We start from the raw sequence: 22,721 nt of genomic DNA, 5'->3' as shown, positions 1-22,721 counted from the left end.
TACATCATGCTTCTTAAACAAAGCTGTGAAAGTTTTATTTTTCACAGAAAGAAAAGCACATTTGTTGCAACTGTGCCTGTTTTATGACAGGCACACGCTCCTTTGTGAAAGAACAAATGGAGGTGAGAGGAGGTTCTGTCTGCAGAGTTGGAAGATGCACCAGTCTGCCTGCACTTAAGAGAGTAACATTTTGAGTGAGTTATTCCAGCTGGGGCTTCTTTGTAACCTGCTGTTTTAGATTTCACAGTCCATGTCTGGTCCTCACCCCCAGCAAGCATCTCAGGACAGAACGATGCCCCCACCACTGCTACCAGCTAGTACAATGGAGAGATATTCTATTGAGTTATGTCAAAGAGCACCAAAATGTATTCATATTCTCCTGTTTCTCACAGGTTTAAAAGACGCAAGCAGAAATCCTACATTTTGGAAAGGTGCAAACATGACTCCACAACTGTACAGGTAAAACAAGTGGGATAAAATGTGGTGCAATCCCAACACATCCAAGATAGTCTTGTTCTCATCAGAAAGCAGGTAGTACCAATTCCCTATTGACTGCACATGAATAAAAGCAATGGAAAACAGACTTAAGGTACATCTAACATATAAGTTACATTTTTGTGGAGTGCTGAGTCTTTCCTCTTTCTTATACCACCTTGGGCAGCTGTCCATGCAGACTACATAAAAAATGCCACTGGCCACAAAGGAAATTCACAGATCTCCTTTGTGGTCAAAAGGAGGTCTATCTAAAATATGACATTAGGAAGTCTTCTTTCTAATTTAAGATGACTTTTATTAAAAGTCCTCTGTAAATTGTAAAGTGCACTGTTATTTTTTAAGTTGTCAACAAGCACCATGAAAGTACAAAGGAGAAAGCAAGAACAGATACTTTGCCTTTAGTAGGGAGTAAACAACCAGACCACTATTACAAGCTCAGCTTATGTTTGTGCGCATACAGTTTATCAAGTGATAAAAATGTTTTCTTTTACTGAGGTTTTTACTTTTAATTTCTTCTATTAGTGCAAAGTATCCACGGATGTCTGCCAATCGCATTAAGTTAATAATTTCTGTTTCAAAAAATCCTCCTGCATCTTTAGTCTTAATAATTACATGCAGTGGCATGATGTACAGTGTCTTCTGAAAAATGTTGTGATGGCTACATTATCACAGTACATTTCAAAGCTTGTGACTAAAACAAAACAAAAATATGCGTAAAAAAAGGGAGATATACATAACCACTGCATTAATTAATAAAATAATATTGCTGGCTGCACAGTTGTTTGGAGGAATGTGCTCAATCATTGCCTCTGCACTTCAGAGTTGTACTTCAGGTCAGAACCAGACCCAAAAATAATGGTGTCTATCTTAATGTTGCCAGAATTGCAGTTTTTGGCAATAGCAATCATTTGGAAAAGTGGCGATTTCAGGCAGACGAGGATCACCACGTAGTGCCTTTAAATCCCACTACTGGGTGTTGCGCTGTCAGGTCTCCAAACTGCTGCTCCCAAACAACATTTTCTCACTATATAAATCTTCACTTTATGAAGCTGAATTTAAGCTGGAGACTTATTGGTTTTGCTTGGGGAGGACATTGTGTTATTCATTGACGCGCAAGTATGGTGCTCCACCAAAACATTTTCACAAGTCACTGGTGTTCTCAGCTGAAATGTGCTGGCTTTTTTTCACATATCTCTCGATTTTGGTCATGGAAAAGAAATCAACTACTTTTCTGAACATGAACATCTAAATATGAAGGTGTATGCCCTTTGATTGTAGATGCTTAAAATACATTCATGAGCGTAACAGAATTTAGCGATTGTTGCCAGTTCTATTGAAACTAAATGCCTGACTCAAATCAGTCCCTTCCTCCACTTTGGCCTGCTACAGCTCTGCTTTCAGTCCATCTTTCCCCTTTTCACCCAACCCTGTTTTTTTTATCTCAAAATCAGCTGCCCTTGGATTACTGGGGCTTGTGGAGGTCTATCAGAAACACGTGTGGAGGTTTGGAGGCGGCCGATGGGAAGTCCTTAGCGGGCAGCTCACCCTCGTTTCTCCCAAAGAGTTGGAGCCAGTGGGGGAGAAAAACTCTCAGTGAGTTCAAAGAGAGAAACTTATTGGCTTTTTACAGGATATTATTTTCCACTAAATGGACGTGAAAAAAAGAGAGAAAAATCTCACTCTTAAGCAGCTATGTCTGTAAAACGCAGCAGCCAAGTGGAAAACTGGATCACTGAAACACTGCTTGACTTTTAGCTTGTGAATATTCTGCCTTGAGTCCTGGTCTGACTCATCCTGTATTTGCTTAGCTGCAAATTATAAAATTAAGGACATGATTTGGAGGGATTAACAACAGTAACTGATCACTCTTAAAAGCAGCAACTAGTATATACATTTTTAAATGCACCAAAATTGTGATATTTTGGGATGTCTGCTCATATTCCTACGGTTACTGTACAGAAGTAAATGTACTTGAAAGTGAGCTATGTATGTGTGTAAACGAGCAAAAGTAGCTTTGAAAACCATTTAAGCATATGTTACACTGCCACCTTGTGGACGCTACCCGTAATGCTCCTGTCTAAACCCGCCTTACGTTAGCCCCCTTTTTTTTTCTGTTTTCAAGATGTGCCAGTATGCAAAAAAATGTGAGAAATGTCAAATAATACATTTTTCAGCTTAAATTTGAGAGTTCTCGTATAGTTTTCTGAAAATACTTACAAAATTACAGAGAGTAGTTGATTCTGGTAAAGTAACCAGTAAGTAAAGAGATAATCTGTAATTTCCAAGAAAGTTTCTTGAAAGTGCCTTCCTAGTTAAAGAGAATACCTGGTAAGTAGGAGTGTAACCTCCAAGTTATGTGAAAGTAACTAGTAAGTGCCGAGAATATTTTCTTAAAGTATCTGGTACTTTCTTAATTGTTTCTGATTAGTTCAGGAAAGTGCTTTGCATATTCTGAGGAAGCACCAGGTAAGTTACAATAACGTTTCATGGAAAGTACCTGATAAGGTCCAGAAAATACCAGCTAAACTAAATTACCCATGCTCTGTTTTATTGTTTTTTTGTTCCTGGAGATGGTATTAGAAATTTAACACTGTAAAAATGTATATATAATGATATATTTTCCAACAAGGATTGTGAGCTGTTTGTGTGCTTTAGATGGAGAACAGGAATCGCCTTTAAATGGAATATGTTCCATTGAAAATGACAGAAAACTTATTTTGTAAAACATTTTATGTCAAGTACTAGAACAACATTGTCTCTTTGAATTAAAAACCTGTCAACAGGTTAAGTATGTGCATAGATTATCTGTACAGTATTTTATTATTTTTGGCATTTCTTTTAGTGACATTGTCTACAGAAGGAAACAGTCATACAGATCTATAACATCCTTCCTTAAACAACACACTCCAGTGTCCAATGCTATCATGTTTAGCAAAACTCCACCACTTCTTCTCAGTTAAAAATCAACATCAACAGTGAACAAGCAAACTGGTTTCTTTTAACCTGTAGTATAAAGCATCTTGCAGAGCCATTGTGTCGAAACAGGTAAAAATAATCTTTCACTGTTAACTACTGAGCTGAGAGCAAGCACACGAAGAGGCCAAAAGGAGAATGGAAAAATCCACGGCATTTAGGTAAAGCCATGTCATAAAGGCAGCACTAATGAGCCGGAGAGGGGGAGGGAGGAAATGGTTTACATATGGATTTGAAAGAACACAGACATCACAGCTATGTTTCGTTCTTAATGAATCAAAGTGATCCTGGTGTTTGTTTCTCCTTCCTGCGTCTGCTACACCACTCCTACTTTGACACCCACTTTGGTTTTTGTTCAAAATCAACCTCAGCACTGTTAAACTTTTAGCTTGTCATGAAAGTAGAGTTTTTAAATTAGTTAACATGGCAATAAACATTTTAAGAGCATCCAGAAGGATTGTGTTACTGTATTTCTACTTTTTCTTCAGGGTTTCTTATGCTTTCTCTATTATTCTATTATTCCAGCTTTCCATGTGTAGAAAATTTGATTTTAAAGTATTACTTTAACTTGATATATTTCCATTAAGAATCTAGTCTAAGACACAGTAAGGCAGAAAGTACAAAACTGCTTGCATACAAATAATAAGGGCACTTTACTGGAAAACACCAAAAACAGTGATGAGTCCAATAAGAGCTCCTTACTGCCTACAGCTCTCTGAAATAAGCAAGTTTTAATGTTCAAGAGTAATGCTTAATTATCCATACATGGCCATTTACAACTGAATTGCCAAAGGGCCCCAGCTTCACAACACTCCCATGTCTATTAGAAGATATTATTGCATTCAGTCAGAATTATTCACTGCATTACCCACGATTCATAGCATGTATTAACACAAGCAATTTCATGCATATGACTACAGTGGGTCTTAGCAGGGGGGCCTCTAATTGCTTTGAAACTAATTTCACAATCATTAGTTTTGGTGGTGATGTGACTGACAGTGTTTTTACTAAAATTTCGAAACCGGACTTGTTTCACATGTGCACTGAAAACTACAAAGATAAACGACTGATTTACTACATGGGTAGCTCTTTGCTCAGGACATAATGTCCACTGACAATTTATATTTTCAAAGACATTTCTTTTGCACCTTAACAAAATGCTCAAAGAACAAATGACAGCAATACTTTTATTTCTTGTGCAAGTTTTTGGACCAATCCCTGGGAGTAAATGATAGGTCTTTTGTAAATACATTCTAACAGCTTAAGGTGCAGGCCAAACTGAAAGCCATTTAGCCTCAAGGTGAAGTTAATGATCCATGGCCAAGTGCTGCATGCTTTCCATATGTAAGATGAGGAGATATTTTGCAAAGCCACTGAATCAACCTAATGCTGTTATGGGCCATTGTTCACAATAAACATGTAAATTGTGTTTAGGGAATAGCACACAAGTCAGTGGGTTAATGGCACCGATTCAAGAATAAATTATAATCACAGAGTGATGGCTGTTTGCTAAATAAGAAAAACAACTGAAAGCATGCAGATAAAGTATAAGGAGATAAAAATTAAAAGTTAATTAAAATTTTTTAATTGTCATTAAATTAATGCTGATCCTATTTGATTTGAGTGCCTAAACAATATAGAGACAAAAGTAAAAAAAATATTATTTATTTATTTATTTTTATTTAATGCATACAAAAGAAGAATTAGTAATAGAAAACTGTTACTAATTTAACATTAGCAAAATTCTGAATACATGTTCAGAACCAATCATTTTTCCTAAACCAGCAAAACTCCGCTGAGGTGAAAGAGCCATAAGAACTGTTGTAGTGAAAGAATACAGCCGCTAGGTGGCGGTATGTCATCACCTCAACGCTCATTTTACTTTTAGTTTGGAACTGAAGAGAAATGTCCAGAATATTTTATGGAGAATGGTCATGTTAATTTTTGAAGGTTGACAATGAGATTTTAATTAAAAGGAAAACTCTCAGCACACCCAGGAACATTTTTACATTTTGACCTGTTACAACCTCTGACTTCAAAGTATTTTATTGGGATTTTGTAACAGACCAACTAAAAAAGTGCATAATTGTGAAGTGGAATGAAAATCATACATGGCTTTCAAAATCAGGAAGTGTTATCTACATTTATTTCAACCTTCTTTACTCTGATGCTCCTTAATCAAATAGAGTGGTATCCCCTTATTTGAGGAGGTAAGTAAAAGCTATTTTGAGTTCTCATGTGTGCTATTTAATCTCAGTCCAAATCTAGCTGGTCTGTGAAGGCCTCCTGGGTTTGCTGGAGAACATTAAAAAACAAACACCATTATGAAATTGAAAGAACGATTAAGCAAGTTGTGGACAGATTTACAGCTGGGTTATGCTATAAATCATGTCCCAACATTTTAAAATCTCATACAGCACCGTTCAATTCATAATCTGAAAATGGAAAGAGTAAAACAAAAGTGGAAACTTATCAGAAAATGATCGTACATTTAGAGATCCACAGCTCAGGTGGAAGAATCCGTAGACAGGACTGCTATAAATTTGGAACAACATGTCTATGATACACACAAGTGAGTTTTATACAACAGTGGTGAGAAGAAAGCTGTTGTTGCAAGCAAGATATAAGAAAGTTTGCAGTTTGACAAACATGTAGGGGAAATGATAAACATAAATAAAGAATGTCCTCTGGTGAGATGAGATCAGAAACTGATTTTTGGGGGGCCTATAACTAAAACTTTATATGGTGGAAACTATACATCATCCTCACAGTGTAACATGGTGATGATTCTTTCTTCAGTAGACACAGGGAGACTGATGAAGTTGATTGCAGGATGAATGGAGCTAAATATAAGATAACTTGCCTCTCAGTGTTGGCTGATTAGGACTCCATACAAATGCATACCATATATTTCAGATTTGTATTTATTAATTTTTTTGAGTCGTGTATCCTTTGACGCTAATTCCACAATTATGCTCTTCTCTGTGCTGGTCTATCATCATAGGTTCCAGTGTAAAAGATTTAAAAAATTGTGTAGGCCATGGGACAAATTGTGAAAAAAATTCAAGGGGCATCAATACATTAAAATCAGACAAAAATAATCTACAGATCTGAAATGTATAGAATGACAATAACTGTTGTCGAAAAGGTTCAAAATTACATCTTCCCATAGTTCTGAATCCAAAGGAAGAAAAATGGCCAGAAGTGGGGGACAGCGGATGGGTTGGGTCAGAATGGAGACAGGTCCTCGTACTGCCCCAGATTTGGAGCTTCCACTGAGAGACTGATGGCTGCAAGCAACAGATAACAGCTTGTAGCAAGAGGAGAGATTAAGGAAACACGCCAGAGATTGTAGGGGGAGCCGGATGCCACCCGATATGCACATGTCTGTGGTAAAAAGCCTCGCTTCTAACATGCTGCAATAAGCTGTTCTGTAATTATACATCTGTGAGCAGTAAATATGAACTTACTTAAATATTATGCTGTAAGGTATCATTCATCACAGATTCTATTTTGAAGCAAAACTGTAATTTTAGCTGAATCATCTATGCTGTAAATAGCTGAGAAGACTTTTGAGTTTTTAATTTTTATTATTATTTAAAATTCACATTTCTCTAAATAGTTGCACAAAATTAATTTTACACAAACTGCTAAAACTGATGTAAAAGAGCCCTAGCAGATTTGGCTCCTCCAAAGTGTTGTCCTTGTTTCCCACACTCCTCAGTGAGCCGTCCTTCCCTGTGCCATTGTTATCAATCAGATCATTTGCAGTTATTACTTATTCGGCCAGACGCCATGCCTTTTGTCCAAAATCATTCCACTCTCTGTCTCTAAGACCTTCTCCCGCCCCGCAGTTCCCCATCTGCCCCCTTGTCTGACACATACAGCACAGCTCTCCGTTCCTTTCACACACAAAGCTCCCCGTACCAGCTGTCCCAGCTCTTATCCCATAGCAGTAAAAGGTGCTGGCCTCAGTGTTTGCTGTTTTTCAGCATCACTAGATCATTGTTTTTAACTTTGATTTTAGCTGAACAGAATAAAAGTATGGATGGACATTTCAAATTTTTAGCTATGGATCATTTGGTTTTTAGTTCATAGCAAACAACTGGCCTGTCGGTTGGACACAAGATATGGAATATAAGTCTTTTCTTATAAAGAAAGTAATAATTGGATTAAGAAAATGTGCATAATTCCATTTATTTTATCACCCTAACTTAGCATAGACTCAATTTAATATGGTGTGCCTCTATATACAAAAAGATACTTCCTGACTGTTCAACAGGGAGTTGAGAAGGTATCCTTTAACATTACTTTTCCTTCGACATCGCCAAGACGGCTCTAATATTTATTTAAGAAGGAAGTAATCTGCCATGCCAAATATGCGCTTAAAATAGATAGCAGTCATTGACAGTGGTTATAAATAGAGAAAAAGGAAGAGAGGTTGATCCTCTAAGGCAGCTTTTTAATGGCAATGGCACACTGCTGTTTACTAAAGTCTGAAGTCAATAGCACGCCTATCAATAACACCATAAAATTCTCAAATACCCCTGAATTTAGTCATCTTCCTCATCCAGTTTTGGAAAGAAGCCTCTGAAGGGAAATTAAATCATGTTTATGAGAGGATCAAAGGGATCACTCTAAAGGATTTTCTATTTGTAGACACACTGGAAGCGAGGGCTGGATCACTTTACATTGATGACAGATCTCTTTTTCCATTTCCTTGAGCTTGGTGTTGAATTATCCAAACATGTTTAACTTAGATGCCTTCATGTGTTAAAAATAATTACCTTAAATTAATTGGAGAATGTAAGAGAAGATGTTTTTTTAAACAGCGTTCTAACCTTAGCATTGCAAAAGGATTCACGCTCTTATTTGTTGCTTTCCCCATTTCCCCGTTCACACCTCAACCTGTAGTGCTGAGGTGTGTACACTAACACAGAGGCCAGCACTTTTTCCTCTGCTGCAAGTCTTTTAGGGTATTTCTACCAATTTTGGCCACGTAGAGTGCAAGTTTTTAATATATTGTTTTCCAAATAGCGTAAGATCAATCAGACTGGATGAAGAGCATAAATGAACATTTATTTTTAAATCTTACCATATTATCTCAACTAGATTTAGGTCTGGGCTTTGACTGGGCCATTCTAACACATTTGATCCATTGTGGATCTGTCCAAATGTTTACTGCTGTAGACCTGCTATAGGAGGCATGCCACTAATGCGTTTTCTTCCTCCATTTTTTCAACTATTGCATAGCTTTGCTATCTCTGCTATCCCTACAGAATGATGATGCCAACACCTTGTTTCATAGGGAGGGTGGTGTTTGAGGGATGTCTCACCTGTAGATTTGTGCAGGCTGCAATGCAGTCCTCATAGGCTACAATGGGTCTCTGAGCTGCTCTTCTGATTAATGATCTTGTCTGGTTTGAGAGTTTCAGTTTGTTGGTAGGGTTGAGGTAACACAGCTCAGGGTGTTTGTTTTATAAACTTCACCTAACTTCATCCCTGACCTGTCTCTTGGTATCTGAGGCTTTCACAGAACAGCCGTATTTATACACAAATTAATACGAGATTCATAGTGAGACTTTTGACAGCCTTTCAAGTGAGATTCATATATTTTATATAGGTGTCTTCTGAAAGCAACTGGCTATATAACAGATTTTATTTAGGGGCAGCATATTGATGTGGGGTGTGTGGTGGGGATATCGCAGTTTAAAGTTTGCTCTTTGAGCTCTTTTTAAAAAAAAAAAAATCAGATTCTGTTTATTTTCATTGCATTGCACACTATGGCAATGTGTGAAGATGCAGGTGGAGGGCAGACCAGCTGACTGGTGGGTAGGCGGAGGCAGGCAAACAATCGGGCTGGACTGGGGGCTGCTGCTGTTTTACTCCGACAGACAGGCAACCTGAACGGACTGGACCTTGACGCGAACCGCCGTTATCGAGCTCCAGGGAACAACCAGCCTCTGGGGGTTTAGTCCAACAAGCTACACCTAACCTTGATTACAGCAACAGCGAACTGTTCTTTGTACAGCCCTGGAGGTTATCAAATTAAATCAGAGCCCCGTAACCACTTGAATTAAGTGACATTTAATATGTCCATATTGCCGTTCACTCCTCCGATTGTGAAGAGGCTACTGGGCTGGAAGAAAGGAGAACAAAACGGACAGGAGGAGAAATGGTGCGAAAAAGCTGTCAAAAGTCTCGTAAAGAAGCTGAAGAGGACGGGACAGTTGGAGGAATTGGAAAAGGCCATCACAACACAGAATATCAACACAAAATGCTTAACCATACCCAGGTAAAATCACAGGGCGCAAACTGGTCCAAGTGGCTCAAACTAGCAGCTATTACTGATGACAGCTAATGTTAGCCCACGGCTGAAGAGCTAGCCTGCTAGTTAGCGTGAGCTAGCATTAGCAGTTAATATTAAATCAGGTTTTACTTCATAGCGGTGCTTTAGCTAAGATTTTCTTTGTCCTATCAACTGCAAAGTGTATATAATGTTTGAAATTACTTCCCAGGTTGTTGTTACTATCTTTAGTTAACAAAATGTCAATTATATTTACAGATAATTAGCCAACACAACAGCTCAGCTTCGTTCAACAAACATGTAAAATTAAAACAATTAATAGTAGTATGAAATGTCTAATTTATTATTATAATTGTACGTTTTTGGTCAGAAGACTTTGCTAGTCCGTGTTACACAGACTCTTATAAGACATGACTTAATCCTACAATTTATAACAAATTTGGTGCATTTTCAAATATACTGTAATGGGACAGGAGTACCTCATGTTTCCCCAGTGTTTCCCTAGCAATTGCTTAGACACAATTGCTTGTGTCTAAGCAATTGAAGCTGGTGAAGAGTGTGTAAATATGTTATGCGGTTAGCTCAAGTTCATCAACTGCTATATAAACATGTCAACAGTTCACATACTTGATAAAACACAGGGGTAGAAATCTGGCAGTGCAGAGCTCTGACTAACAGAGGATGTTTAGACTGGAGTGTTTGCACTCTGGGAAAGTTGTATTAGAGGTTTGAGTTTGGGATTCCCCATAAGGCAAACTGATCTTTCTTGTATAATAGCTTGTCAGACAGTTGATTGTTTCTTTAATTGACTGAGTGATTAAAATGAGCCTTACAAAATAATTTGGCTATGTTTTAAGAGTTTTTAGTTAGCTCTTGAAATGAAAGGGTTCCAAGTGATTACTTTTCAAGTTTATGTTTGGTAACTTTCAGTACTGAAGTAGTCATGTTTCTTTTTAAGTACATTTGTAGGTCCAATTGCAAACAAAGCTAGTAGCCCTCTTTGTTATTTTACTTATCAGCAATAACATGGTGACCCACTTAACATAAAAAATGTGCTGCCCCCCCCCCCTTTGCTGCCAGTACAGCATGGATGCTTTATAGAAGTGGTTCTCAATCATAGTCATTCACTGACCTGCATGTGAGTTGTTCCCTGCTGACACACTTAAATGAATGTGTGGTTAACCTGCTTCTGCAGCATTTGATGACGGTTTGAGGAGCTAATGCAGTCATTTTAATAATCTGTGCTGGAGCACAGGTGCATCTAAACATGAAGGATACTTGGCCCTAAGGACCAGGATTGAGGACCCCTGCTATGGGATCTTAAAAAATATGAGCTATTTGAAGGCCAATTCCATCGTGTAGCAATTCATAAATAAACTCTGACACCTACAACAGAATAATGTTTTTTTCACTGGCACCTTGTAGTAGTAACACTAACATCCTTGCTACAGAGGGCTGGTAATTTGCTAATATTTTTGCCTCTCACCAGAACTACCAGAACACTTAACATGGCATTCCGGTTGTATGTTCCAGGTCTTTAGATGGACGTCTGCAGGTCTCGCACAGAAAAGGTCTTCCTCATGTGATCTACTGTCGCCTATGGCGCTGGCCGGACTTGCAGTCTCATCATGAGCTGAGGGCGGTAGATCACTGTGAATTTGCCTTTCATACCAAGAAGGATGAAGTGTGTGTCAACCCCTACCACTACCAGAGGATAGAGACGCCAAGTGAGTATAATGGTTGCTATGCTGTACAGTTTTCTGAACTCGCTTAGCAAACAGTGAATGGAATTAAAGTGATCTTTTCCACTTTTCCAGTTTTACCGCCTGTTCTAGTCCCACGCCACACAGATATATCTGCTGAGTTTCCACCACTGGATGACTACAGCCCATCAATACCTGAAAATACCAATTTCCCTTCTGGCATTGAGCCTCAGAGCAACTATATTCCTGGTGAGAGACATTGTGCTTCAAATTTTAAACTGTGAAGCCCCTTTCACTTTTTGAACTTCTTTTTACTGCATATTTTAAAAGAGAAGCTATATTATAGGAGCTTGACTGTAAGCAAAAACATCTCTGGAAGACTGCATTGTTTTTTTTTTATTATTATTTATTCCATTGAAATGTGATCTGTTCCAACATGTTTACTGGTGTATGACAAACTTTTATAGTTTCTGTCCATGGGCATAAGAAACATTTTGTCCTTTGAAAATGTGATGTTTATAGGTTTTGGATGTTACACGTGTTGTATTTTGCAGAAACTCCCCCTCCAGGGTATCTGAGTGAGGATGGTGAGACAAATGATCACCAACTCAACCACGACATGGAAACAAGTGAGCCCCATAACTACATGCACTGCCAGAGTCTTTATTTTCTATAAACCTCTCATCACAATCATGATCCAACCCTGCCCTCTGTTTCAGGTTCACCCAGCCTTTCACCCAACCCTGTTTCACCCACGAACAATAATTCTGGTAAGAAAAATCATATTTTTTGTGTTGAGAATTTTAACACCATTATGGATTTTAGAGCTTATGCTTCATAAGTATTTTATGCATAACTCTAATCTCTTTCTCATCATCATCAACACCTTCAAATCAGGAGTTACCTCTAATCTTTCATTTCTGTATTTTTTTTTACTTTTCCATAATTCACCTATTATTTCTTTTTTATCATTGCCTTCTGTTTTTATGTTGCATTAAAGCACTATTATTGACAAGTCTTCCATATATAAAGACTGCAAGATTGATTAATTACTAGTTTATATCACAATTATTGAAATTTACTGCCCAGAGCTTTTTGTAAAATGAATCAAACATGGCTGCATTTTGCTTTGCAGTTTGGTTTTAGGATAGTCTTCATTATTTATAATAAATATGTAGATTTTTTTAAATAGAAGAAACACATTTAAACAAATGTCTTTCTACCTTTATTATAATGTCACTTGTTGCTATAATAAATGTTGCTTTAAAGCTTCTTAAATGGATTTAATATTCAGTAACCTTGTATATTTACAAATATTGGATTTAAATTTAGTCAGTTGGCTTGAGTGTATACTTGACAACTTGGTACTATTCCCTTCATCTAAACTGGAATTGTGTCATTAATGCAATTATTATAACAATGTATCAGTTTAAGGAAATGTATTTTATTTCTCTACTTTGTGCTGGTCTCTCACTTAGAATCCTAATTAAATAAATGAAGGTTTGTCGGTGTAATGTGATAAAATGTATAAAAAACTAAAGATCAGGGGTATTAATGTTTTTGCAAGGCACGTAAAATACTTGTGCTCTGCAGAGAGCGCATGACCACATCATGTTTTATTGCAATAGTGTTCCCTGCTTAGAATAGAAAGGTTTTCATTTGCCTTTTATAACTTTTTTTTTCTTTTTTTGATTGTGGACATTGCAACTCACCAGCATGGTGAGCAGAATAATTTTATTTCTTAGTTATGCTTTTATTTGTACTGGTCCATAGTATAAGATTATTATGTATATGGAGTCACTTGAGCTTGCATCTGCTAATGTCTGTAATTTTTTTTACCACTAATCCAGACCCACAGCCTGTGACGTATTGCGAATCGGCCTTCTGGTGCTCCATCTCGTACTATGAGCTGAACCAGCGTGTTGGGGAGACCTTCCATGCATCCCAGCCCTCCCTCACAGTAGATGGATTCACTGACCCCTCGAATTCTGAGCGCTTCTGTCTGGGCCTGCTGTCCAACGTCAACCGGAACTCAGCCGTAGAGCTCACTCGCCGACACATAGGTGAATACTTTTTTTTTTTTTTCAGCCAGTCTTTGCTTTTCATATTTATGCTTTGATAAATCTGCAGGTTGCTGGTTGTTTGCTTGGCTGCAATCATTTCTGTTCCTTTTCCAGGACGTGGCGTGAGGTTATATTACATTGGGGGAGAAGTGTTTGCAGAGTGTCTTAGTGACAGTGCCATCTTTGTTCAAAGTCCTAACTGCAACCAGCGATATGGGTGGCATCCTGCCACAGTGTGCAAAATACCTCCAGGTCAGTGTGAAACTAATGCTTATAACAATGAAACTAATCCGAGATTAAATCCAGTGTCCTCCACACTTAGGTAAACTGTTGTTAAAGATTTGTATATAACCTTTAAATAATTCCTTGTACTGAAGTAGCATAACCTTTGAATGGGGTTTTTAGAAAAATCCTTTTTTTAATGAGAGTAAATGTCTTCATCTGTTGAGAAAGTTTTCCAAAATTGGTAAACTTGCTTTATACATTACTTTTTAAGATAATCAATGTAAACGTTTAATTAGTAAGGTATAACCTGAGCTGTAATGTTCTATCAAAACAACACTTATTTGATCCATGCTCTGCTAAGTTTAAATATATTTTTGCCAGGATGCAACCTGAAGATTTTTAATAACCAAGAATTTGCTGCCCTCCTGGCTCAGTCGGTCAATCAGGGCTTTGAGGCTGTTTACCAGCTCACCAGGATGTGCACCATTCGCATGAGCTTTGTCAAGGGTTGGGGAGCTGAGTATAGGTAAGTATGGTTGTTTACCTTTCAGATTGTAGTTTCAACTGCCTAATACTTAATTTAATATTTTTTATAGATATACAATGAGATATTTGGTGATGATTTTGATGGTCAGAAATACAAAAACGTATTCAGGATGCAGCGAGGTTGACAGGGAAATACCAATTGGACAAGCTAATTGCAGAAATGAAGTTGTCTTCCTCTTTTCAGAGCACATACCCTAACATTCTTTATACAAATACTTAGATGGTTTGTAAATCAGTGATGCAGGAGAGACATTGTATCCAGTTGTTGGATTGTTCTTTTTTAGTACTCTCTCTTTAACAAGTATAATATAAAAAATTATCATTAATGACAAGGAAAAAATTAAATGCAAAAACATCACAGGGGGTAAATTTGACTATTAACAGAGCCATTGGTTCTTCAGGGTGTGGAGTCGCTGTTTTTTGTATTTGCTGCCCACTTTTCCCACAGCTTTGACTGGGACCCCATTGATCCTCAAGCAAAAATAATTTTTTTCCATGAAGTAGATCTCTCCCAAAATTTCTGTCCAATTATCCAACTTTGGTAGTCTACCTTTGAGCCAATTCCTTGTGAGAATCTTGAGGAGGTACTAATCCCCTTTTTGAAGAATGTCACTACGATCAGAAACCAGTAGGAAAGTTTTCAGAATCCCGTACCCTGGTATGTTTTTTTTTAAGGTCAGAAGGATATTGTCCCAAAATGATTGAAGTGTCCCACATAATCAATGTATACAAGAGTGATTGAGGTTGTTGGATTTTTTCAATTAGATAAATGTTGTGTAGTTTTACTAGTGACAAAGAACATTTTTAATGAGGATGACATCAGTCAGCCTTTTAAAATTGTTTATAGATTCCTTAAGTTCTATCGGATAATGGTGAGGGTGCAGCTGTGACAGAGGGGAAGTAATGTATGCGGTGGTGTGGTGGACATATCTCCAAATCCTTCTGCAGTGGGGATTTCCACTTGACTGTGGATTTGTGCGTGTTGTGTTTCTGCCACCAAACACCACAGAGAAAAGCATCTCCAGAATGACTTCAGGAATAGCCTGCAAAGTTGCCTTTAATGTTTGTGTTAATTAATTTAAAGCTACTGAGTAAGGTATGTATTTAAATGCAACACATTTAAATGACCATGACCTGTTTCTCAAGAACTTTTCATATTTAGCACATTGATGCAACATAGGCAAACCCATTTTTAATAACAGCCTGTTCATCTCTATTCCACAGACGTCAGACAGTGACCAGCACCCCCTGCTGGATAGAGCTGCACCTTAACGGTCCTTTACAATGGCTGGACAAGGTCCTCACCCAGATGGGCTCTCCCAGCATCCACTGCTCCAGTGTCTCTTAGGAAAACTAGTCCCAGATATGCAACTGAGTGCAAGTCACATAGGAAAAGTCAAGGTTTTGTCTGATGAAACAAGAAGCATCATTCATTTCATGCAGGGGGACTTCACTTAATCAGAATATCAATGAAAATTTTATTTTCAGTAAGTCAATCTAAGAACTATATAGATACACTACAGACAGAGTGATAGGTACCCAGTATTTATTTCTGTTGTTTCTGGTGAATATGATTGACGGCAAATGAAAACACAAGATTCAGTTTCCTGGAATATTAGTACTGCATAAAACCACTAAAAGTTATTTTTAAAGCAGAAATGTTGGCCATCTGAAAATAATTTCAATCTGTCGTATATTATATACACTTGGTACAAGCTGATTTTGGATTATTTACTGCATCAATGTATGCTCATGATTTTCTTGAGGGGTCAAGAATGCACAGGTTGCTTCAGGTTGTCCGCATGGGTGTTTCTGATCAGTACTTTGTAGCTTCTCTATGGAGTTCAGATCTGGTAAGTTTGCCATCCTGTCAGGCATAGGAAAACTATTGCCAATAAAGCAATTATTGGCAGTATGGGCAGGTGTGGAATCTGCATCTCCGTAAAGCTTGTCAGCAGAAGGAAGCATGAGCTTTTCTAAAACTTCCTGGTAGATGGTTTCACTGATGTTGGACTTGTTAAAACACAGAGTATCGACACCAGTAAATGACATTGCACCTCTTTTGGCTAACCCTCCTAGCGGAGAAAGTTGTACTGGTGTCTACAACTAACAACTTTACCATGACTGTGTAGGTCTAACATAATATTTTTCCTAAAAGAAAACATGTCTTATTCAAATATTCATAGAAACTGAATTTCAGGGGTGGTTCAGTTGCAATACTCAATTATTAAAATGAACAGAAATAAATGCCTTAAAATGACTTAGAGCAATATCAATGATATTCTAATTTTAGATGCACCTGTACCTGAAAGACCTCTCTCCTGTGTAAAAGAGATTTAAATCAATTTAAAATGCTTTATTTTGCTTCATTCATTGTATGGATTCATTCTTTACAGACATTTAAAATGTGTGTTCCTCAAGTTTAGATTGATACAGGTTTAGCTTGGCCAATTGTTTTTTTCAGTGATTTAATCAAGATTAATTGTGTGTCCATTATTTATGAGACTCAATCTCACACACTTAACAGAAAGGGGAATTAAATGATACATGAAATAACTTGAAAAGTATTCAGTTGCGCTTTCATGTAATCTGTCTTTTAAGTACACACTACTTCCCAAATAGGGATTTATTTATATAAATTATCTAATTTATGATTTAATTGGTATTTTGTCTACACTAAGGAAAAACAAAGCACTATTGTTTCTGTAAAAAAAGTATGAAGTATTTTCTTCTCTGAAAGAGATATAGAAGTTATTTTTGCATATTGTCTGGCATGGGAATCTATTTTTATCATTTCCTAAATAAGACTGTAAATAAGCGATTAGAGCTCGTAATTTTATGTAGGCGAAAAGCTTGAAATAGTGCACCTGATGGACCTTTGCTGTAGGGCTGACTGATAAGACTTTAATAACCCCAAACTTGAGTTGCATAAAGTGTGCTTCTAACCTGCCTGAGCTGGTTGTACACGTCTGGAACAGATTTCTGTATCGAACCTTATTTATTTTTCAATAGAGGCACATTGCAGACCATTTTTGTCTTCGTAGGAGGTTAACTGAATTTAGACACCATGTGACTGTGGGGTGAAAACAAGAAATGCTACTTTGATTTATTTTACCAACAGGTAACGTTTTGATTCACTGTCCTTGTGAGTAAATGATGTACTTCCAGTTTACTGTTCATCACTTTAACATTGTTATGATTGCCTGCCCAAAAACACTGTATACCATATATACAATGTTATAATATAAGGCATGTGTCTTTGATCACTTTCTCTGATGCATTGTTCATCCTGCACTTACAGTACATAGAACGATGTTACCATGTGATCTATAACGCCAACATGGTAGTCGCCTAAACACTGTGTACTATAGTGCATTATGTTGTTTGTAGACTTCTGTGTTCTCTTTATTTTTGTAGTGGCTTTTCTGGGCCAAGTCTTACGTACAGTAGCCTTTTTGCTTTTGGTCAAATGACTGAAACAAATTGTTCTAAATGTGAAATTTTATTAAAAAGCAACAGACAAGTCTTCAGTGTTTTTTAAAATCTATAATTGTAAATCCAAACCTATCTCCTGATAACATCTGCTACTATTATGGAGGTTAAAGAGTAGACAAAGTCAACCCTCAATTGTGTTTAACTCTACAGGGTGCAGTAGTTTTTAATTTTGTTTTATGGCACACTGGCTCGGAAGTGTTTCCAGCAAGTCTGTGGTATGTCCCTACTAGCTTAAATAACTCAACTCAAATGGGATGCAAATGGTCATTTTGCAGCAATTTCCCATCTTTTGGAGCCTTTAGCAGGTTTTCTTTAGGGATTATGTTTAGTTCTATCCATTTTTCTCTCGGCGCAGGCAGGTTCCATGTCCCTGCTGGATGTGTGGCAACCCTATGATGTTGCTGCCACTGTGAAACTTGACTGGGATGGTGTTATCAGAACGATGTGTACTCTTAATTTTTCACCACAAATAGCATTTAGAATGTAGGCCTAAAAGTAGAGATATGATCTCATCTAACCAGTGTACTTTCTCCCACATTGGTTGTGGCACACAGGAACCCTTATGTCTCTCTTGCCAGTCTCTCATGAAAACCAGATTTGTGGACTGCATTAGTAGTCCACACCTTAGCTATGTCTTTGCAGTCCCATCCACAGTGACCATGCTGCTTCCTTTCTAATCCTGTCTGCTGTGTTTATTGGTCTCATTTTTCTTTTTAAATACTTGGTTACTAATAAGATGACTTATTAAAGCAACTGGCTGTGATAATATTTAGAGGCGTCAGAGAAAAGCGGATTGACTTCAAAAATATGCACTATTTTTTTCAGATTTTTATCTGCAAAAAAGTAAAAAAATATTTAAAATGTTCAATTACATACTATTTTATGTTTGTCTCTCACATGAACGCTCATTAAATGAATTAGCTTGAGGATGTGACAATGTGGAAAGGTTCAGGGGATGCGACTACTTTTGCAAGACACCATATGCTGAACAGCAGAAATACCACCAATACTGCACTTTATTTCAACTACTCATTTTATTTTCTGAAGTTATTCAGTTTTTGCATATTTTATTTGGTTGAACCAAATTGCAATATGCACCCTTGAAAACTAGTGTTCACAAATACATTAAAGTCACAATGAAACTGAAAAAAAGGTTTTATGTTGATTTCTGAGAACGTGCATTAAGTCTCTTACATGGATAAGGCACATATGTAACAAAAATACATGTTGACATTACCTACAAATTACGAATCAGATGTTCCATGTTATTTTTTTTTTGACCTCCATACCAACCGCATATTGAGGACCACACAGGGCTAAAGTACATTAAAAAACTCAGGGGAAGAAGGTTAAAGACTGGGGCCACTCATGGCTTACCGTCTAAATAGTATTTCTTCATACATCATTTCACCCTAAAACTCTCATACAACTATTCTTACAGTGCCATCCGTAAGCAAATCCATCTTCCAAGTGTGACCAGGACATCCACATCGACTCCCATGTGGGTTCCAGGAAAAATGGTGCGATCAGAGGAATGAAGACAGAGTCACTGATATCTGATTCTAGCTGTCTTCACCTGAAGATAATCCATCTATTTCATCTTCTTCCCCACCAATGGCCATCCAAAAGGCTTTTGCCACCTAGAAAACAAAAGAGAAACAAATCAGTTTTCAGATGTGCGTTTTTTCAGAAACCGATCTTTTTGAAATTTTGTTGGATGTAAACCGATCCAACAAAGTTTTCCACAGGAGTGCAATATGCAGTGCCTCGCAAAATATTGATCCGACTTCTAATGGGGGGTTATGAAAACATTTCCAAGACACTATCTTTAACTGTTGTTGAAGCAAAAAAGCAATATAATGACAAACCTTTTCAGCATGAACTTTTCTTTGCTCATGTGGTAATGATGAAGCTTTATCTACATGGTGAAATTGAACAAATGCACATAAGTTTATGTATGAAAAAAGTTTACAAAGTATAAACATATTTAACTTCCACACTAAGCAACAACAGAGTAGAAAGAGTAACTTTTATCTGAACTTGCTTTAAATATCCCAATTACCTTTCATCTCTTTTAATTTAGTAAAGAGCCGTTCAAAATTGTCTGCATCTGCATCCCCAGCAGTAAGATTGGCGAGTTCCTGTATGTCTAAATCAGTCATTGCATCTGTAAGGATCAAAATTATGTAGTTTATGTAATAACATGGAAAATAAATTCATAAATCAGCCAAGTAAATGTTTAAAAGAATGCCACTTGCCTACAACTGATCCCTCTTGTGTATCTGAGTTTACACTGTTGTCTGTGTGGTTGGCCTCCTCATTGGTGTGTGTGCCCTCTGCTGGCAAGCTGGAGGACTGTCCCAACAAAAGGCATTAGCGTCTTTAAAAACAGGTCCCTTTTAAAATTTACTAGGGAAAACCTCTTTAAAACAAATATGTGAATGTAATAAATACGACCTTTTATAAATCTACAATTTATATCAACAGAAATGTCATCTAACCGGTGGATCTTGGCTGTGGCGTGGGTTGTTATGCCTGGAAGCAACCAAACTACTCATTAGGCCAAAACCCTGATTGTGCCCTGTTAGACAAAAATGCAAAGAGTCATATACGCTACATACACAAACGATAACATCTACGGGACATGTTCCATCAAACTAAACCGATTTGATATTAATTTACCATCCTTCATCTCCACACTGGACCACACATTAGCATTAAGTGCCTGAATAATTCTCTTTACTCCTGTGGACTCTGGAAAGTCATCTGAAATGTGCAAAAGTGATGAGGAAAAGTGAATCAGATGAAGACTTGGTCATGGAGATTTACTTTTCTCTTTCATGCAGAACTCACCATCCTCATCTGGTAGCTCCTGTGGATTGAGCTCCACAAGCTCAAATGCATGGGACAAACACCACTGTTGTGCTTCATGCCTAGTGACACCTAAAGCATGAATTAAATTAAATTTGCTTGCTGAAGCAGTATCAAGAGTATGTGTGTAATTATTCATCCTGCATTCTAACCGACTACTTTAACTAACCGTTTTCACAGACTCTGTCGCACACAAGAATAAGCACCTCTGGGCTGAGATCTTCCACCACAGGAATCCAGGGATTTAGCTTTTCCAGCCCATCCTTCTGCAAACATCCAACATGCATCATAGAAACAGCAAACTGAAACAGATTTGCAAATGAAAAGTACATATTGTTCTTAAGGTCACATACCACTTTGCTGTCAAAGTAAGCAATGAAAGCCTGCATGGACTGGGCAATCTCTGCAGACATTTTATACGTGCTTGGTACAACACACAACTGCACATCAGCCATATAATATTTGTTATTGATAGTCCAAGGATACCAAACAACAGTTTCCTCTCGCTTAGTTGGCTGAGGCAAAGTCTTTGAATTGAGTATTTCTGAGAAGAGAAAAAAATTATTTTCAAAAAGACAACATTAAGCTAAGGTGATTTTTTTTTTTAACTCAAGCTCAAATATTAAGTAAAATATCAATTTAAAAAAATCAGACAAGGGCAACCTGAATAAATAAAATTTTAGCTTTAAATAACAGTTTCATTTGTTAAGGGAAAAAAAAAGATATCCAAAGCCAACTGGTCCTATGTGAAAAGTAACTGTCCTCTAAACCTACTAAATACCCGAGCCAACTCTGGTGTTAACAACTGTTATCTAGAGTTAATTGGTGATAAGTCTTTTAAGTGTTTGTGGAGAAATTTTAGCCCATTCTTCTTAGCAGGTTTGTTACAATTGGGTCACATTCTAGGGATTTGGAGCATGAACAACATAATCAGGGTCATGAACCAAACAGCTTTTTCAGCTTGAGAGCAAATTTCATGGATCCATCCAGGTACTGAAGAAGCAATGCAACCCCAGTCCATCATAACAATGACAAAATACTACTACTATTAGACTGTTGCAATGATGCTCTTTTTTCTGAAATGCCATGTTAATTGTATGCTAGGTGTAACAGGACACACCCCTTCCTTTCTGTCAACACAATACTATCCTCAAATTCTTGATCACAAAAATGTGGGACAAAGGCAACAAAAGGCTTTTGTTGCTTTTCTGGATTCATTTGTGAACTCCTGGATGAGACTTTGATCCACTCTAAGTAATTTTTTGCGGACAGTCATTCCTAGAAGAAAGGAAGAGCTGTTCTATGTTTTCTATATGTTTCTCTTCGTGGTTTGCTGGAGCCCATAAAAGCCTTAGTAATGTATTTTCGATCCTTTCCAGTGTGACAGGTGTCCATGACTGTGTCTCATGTTTTCTTTAGTTATTTGCAATAATTCATAACGTAACAATTGGCGTTTCTTTCCGCTATAGAACCGTGTTGATTTGGATGTTTTTCCTTATGAATTTATAATTTGAAAAGTACATTTTGGTTTTAACCCAGGTTATCTGTATTTGATACTGAGATTTGTTTTAAAATCAGATTTGGGGGTTTTTTTTTAGACCCTAATCCCATCCGAACTTCTGTCTCACTCAAAACAAAGAAATTCTGTATTACTGACATGGCAACATCAAGAAACGGCTATTTATCAACGCTCAGGTCAGGTGCTCTGTTGAGTTAGCATTGTTTAACATTAGCTTTCCTGCTAAATCAGACTGGCTGTGCCCCGAAAACTTACGTTTTATCAGCTCTTCTTCTTTAAATTCACTGTCAGTGCTAGTGACAAGCACACATGGCAGAATCATCTCAGTGTTTTCTTCTGCCGATGACATTTCTCTAATATTTAAAGATCGCTTTTCAAGTGCTAGCTTAAGCTGTAGCTAACTTCTATAACCTTTGAACTCCGTGTTCCGCCGTAGGTCACTTCCGGTTTATTTAAAATAAGAATAACGTGAATAAAAACCTATTTATTAATTTACTGTGAAGTTTCTTGGATTGATATTTAAT

General features: G+C 37.3%; 2 protein-coding genes across 2 annotated transcripts; one reads left to right on the top strand and one right to left on the bottom strand.

Annotated features, from left to right (window-relative positions):
* Positions 1–9,288: 9,288 nt before the first annotated feature.
* On the top strand, positions 9,289–17,842 carry smad3b (SMAD family member 3b). The gene is made up of 9 exons (XM_032582590.1): positions 9,289–9,763; positions 11,309–11,502; positions 11,593–11,727; positions 12,033–12,107; positions 12,198–12,248; positions 13,329–13,541; positions 13,656–13,793; positions 14,148–14,292; positions 15,537–17,842. Exons 1-9 carry the CDS (start codon positions 9,561–9,563, stop codon positions 15,658–15,660), a joined length of 1,278 nt encoding a protein of 425 aa, XP_032438481.1. The 5' UTR covers positions 9,289–9,560; the 3' UTR covers positions 15,661–17,842.
* Positions 17,843–18,511: 669 nt separating this feature from the next.
* On the bottom strand, positions 18,512–22,635 carry aagab (alpha and gamma adaptin binding protein). Its single transcript, XM_032582604.1, has 10 exons — positions 22,453–22,635; positions 21,032–21,222; positions 20,848–20,944; positions 20,661–20,750; positions 20,490–20,573; positions 20,309–20,388; positions 20,066–20,162; positions 19,870–19,974; positions 19,676–19,725; positions 18,512–19,447 (listed from the first exon to the last, which is right to left on the bottom strand). The coding sequence occupies exons 1-10, from the start codon at positions 22,544–22,546 to the stop codon at positions 19,370–19,372; spliced, it is 966 nt and encodes a 321-aa protein (XP_032438495.1). The 5' UTR covers positions 22,547–22,635; the 3' UTR covers positions 18,512–19,369.
* Positions 22,636–22,721: the final 86 nt, after the last annotated feature.

The sequence above is a fragment of the Xiphophorus hellerii genome, chromosome 2, assembly GCF_003331165.1.
Source record: "Xiphophorus hellerii strain 12219 chromosome 2, Xiphophorus_hellerii-4.1, whole genome shotgun sequence".
NCBI lineage: Eukaryota > Metazoa > Chordata > Actinopteri > Cyprinodontiformes > Poeciliidae > Xiphophorus > Xiphophorus hellerii.
The sequence above is the reverse complement of the archived record's forward strand: the minus strand, read 5'-3'. Positions and strand labels throughout refer to the sequence as shown.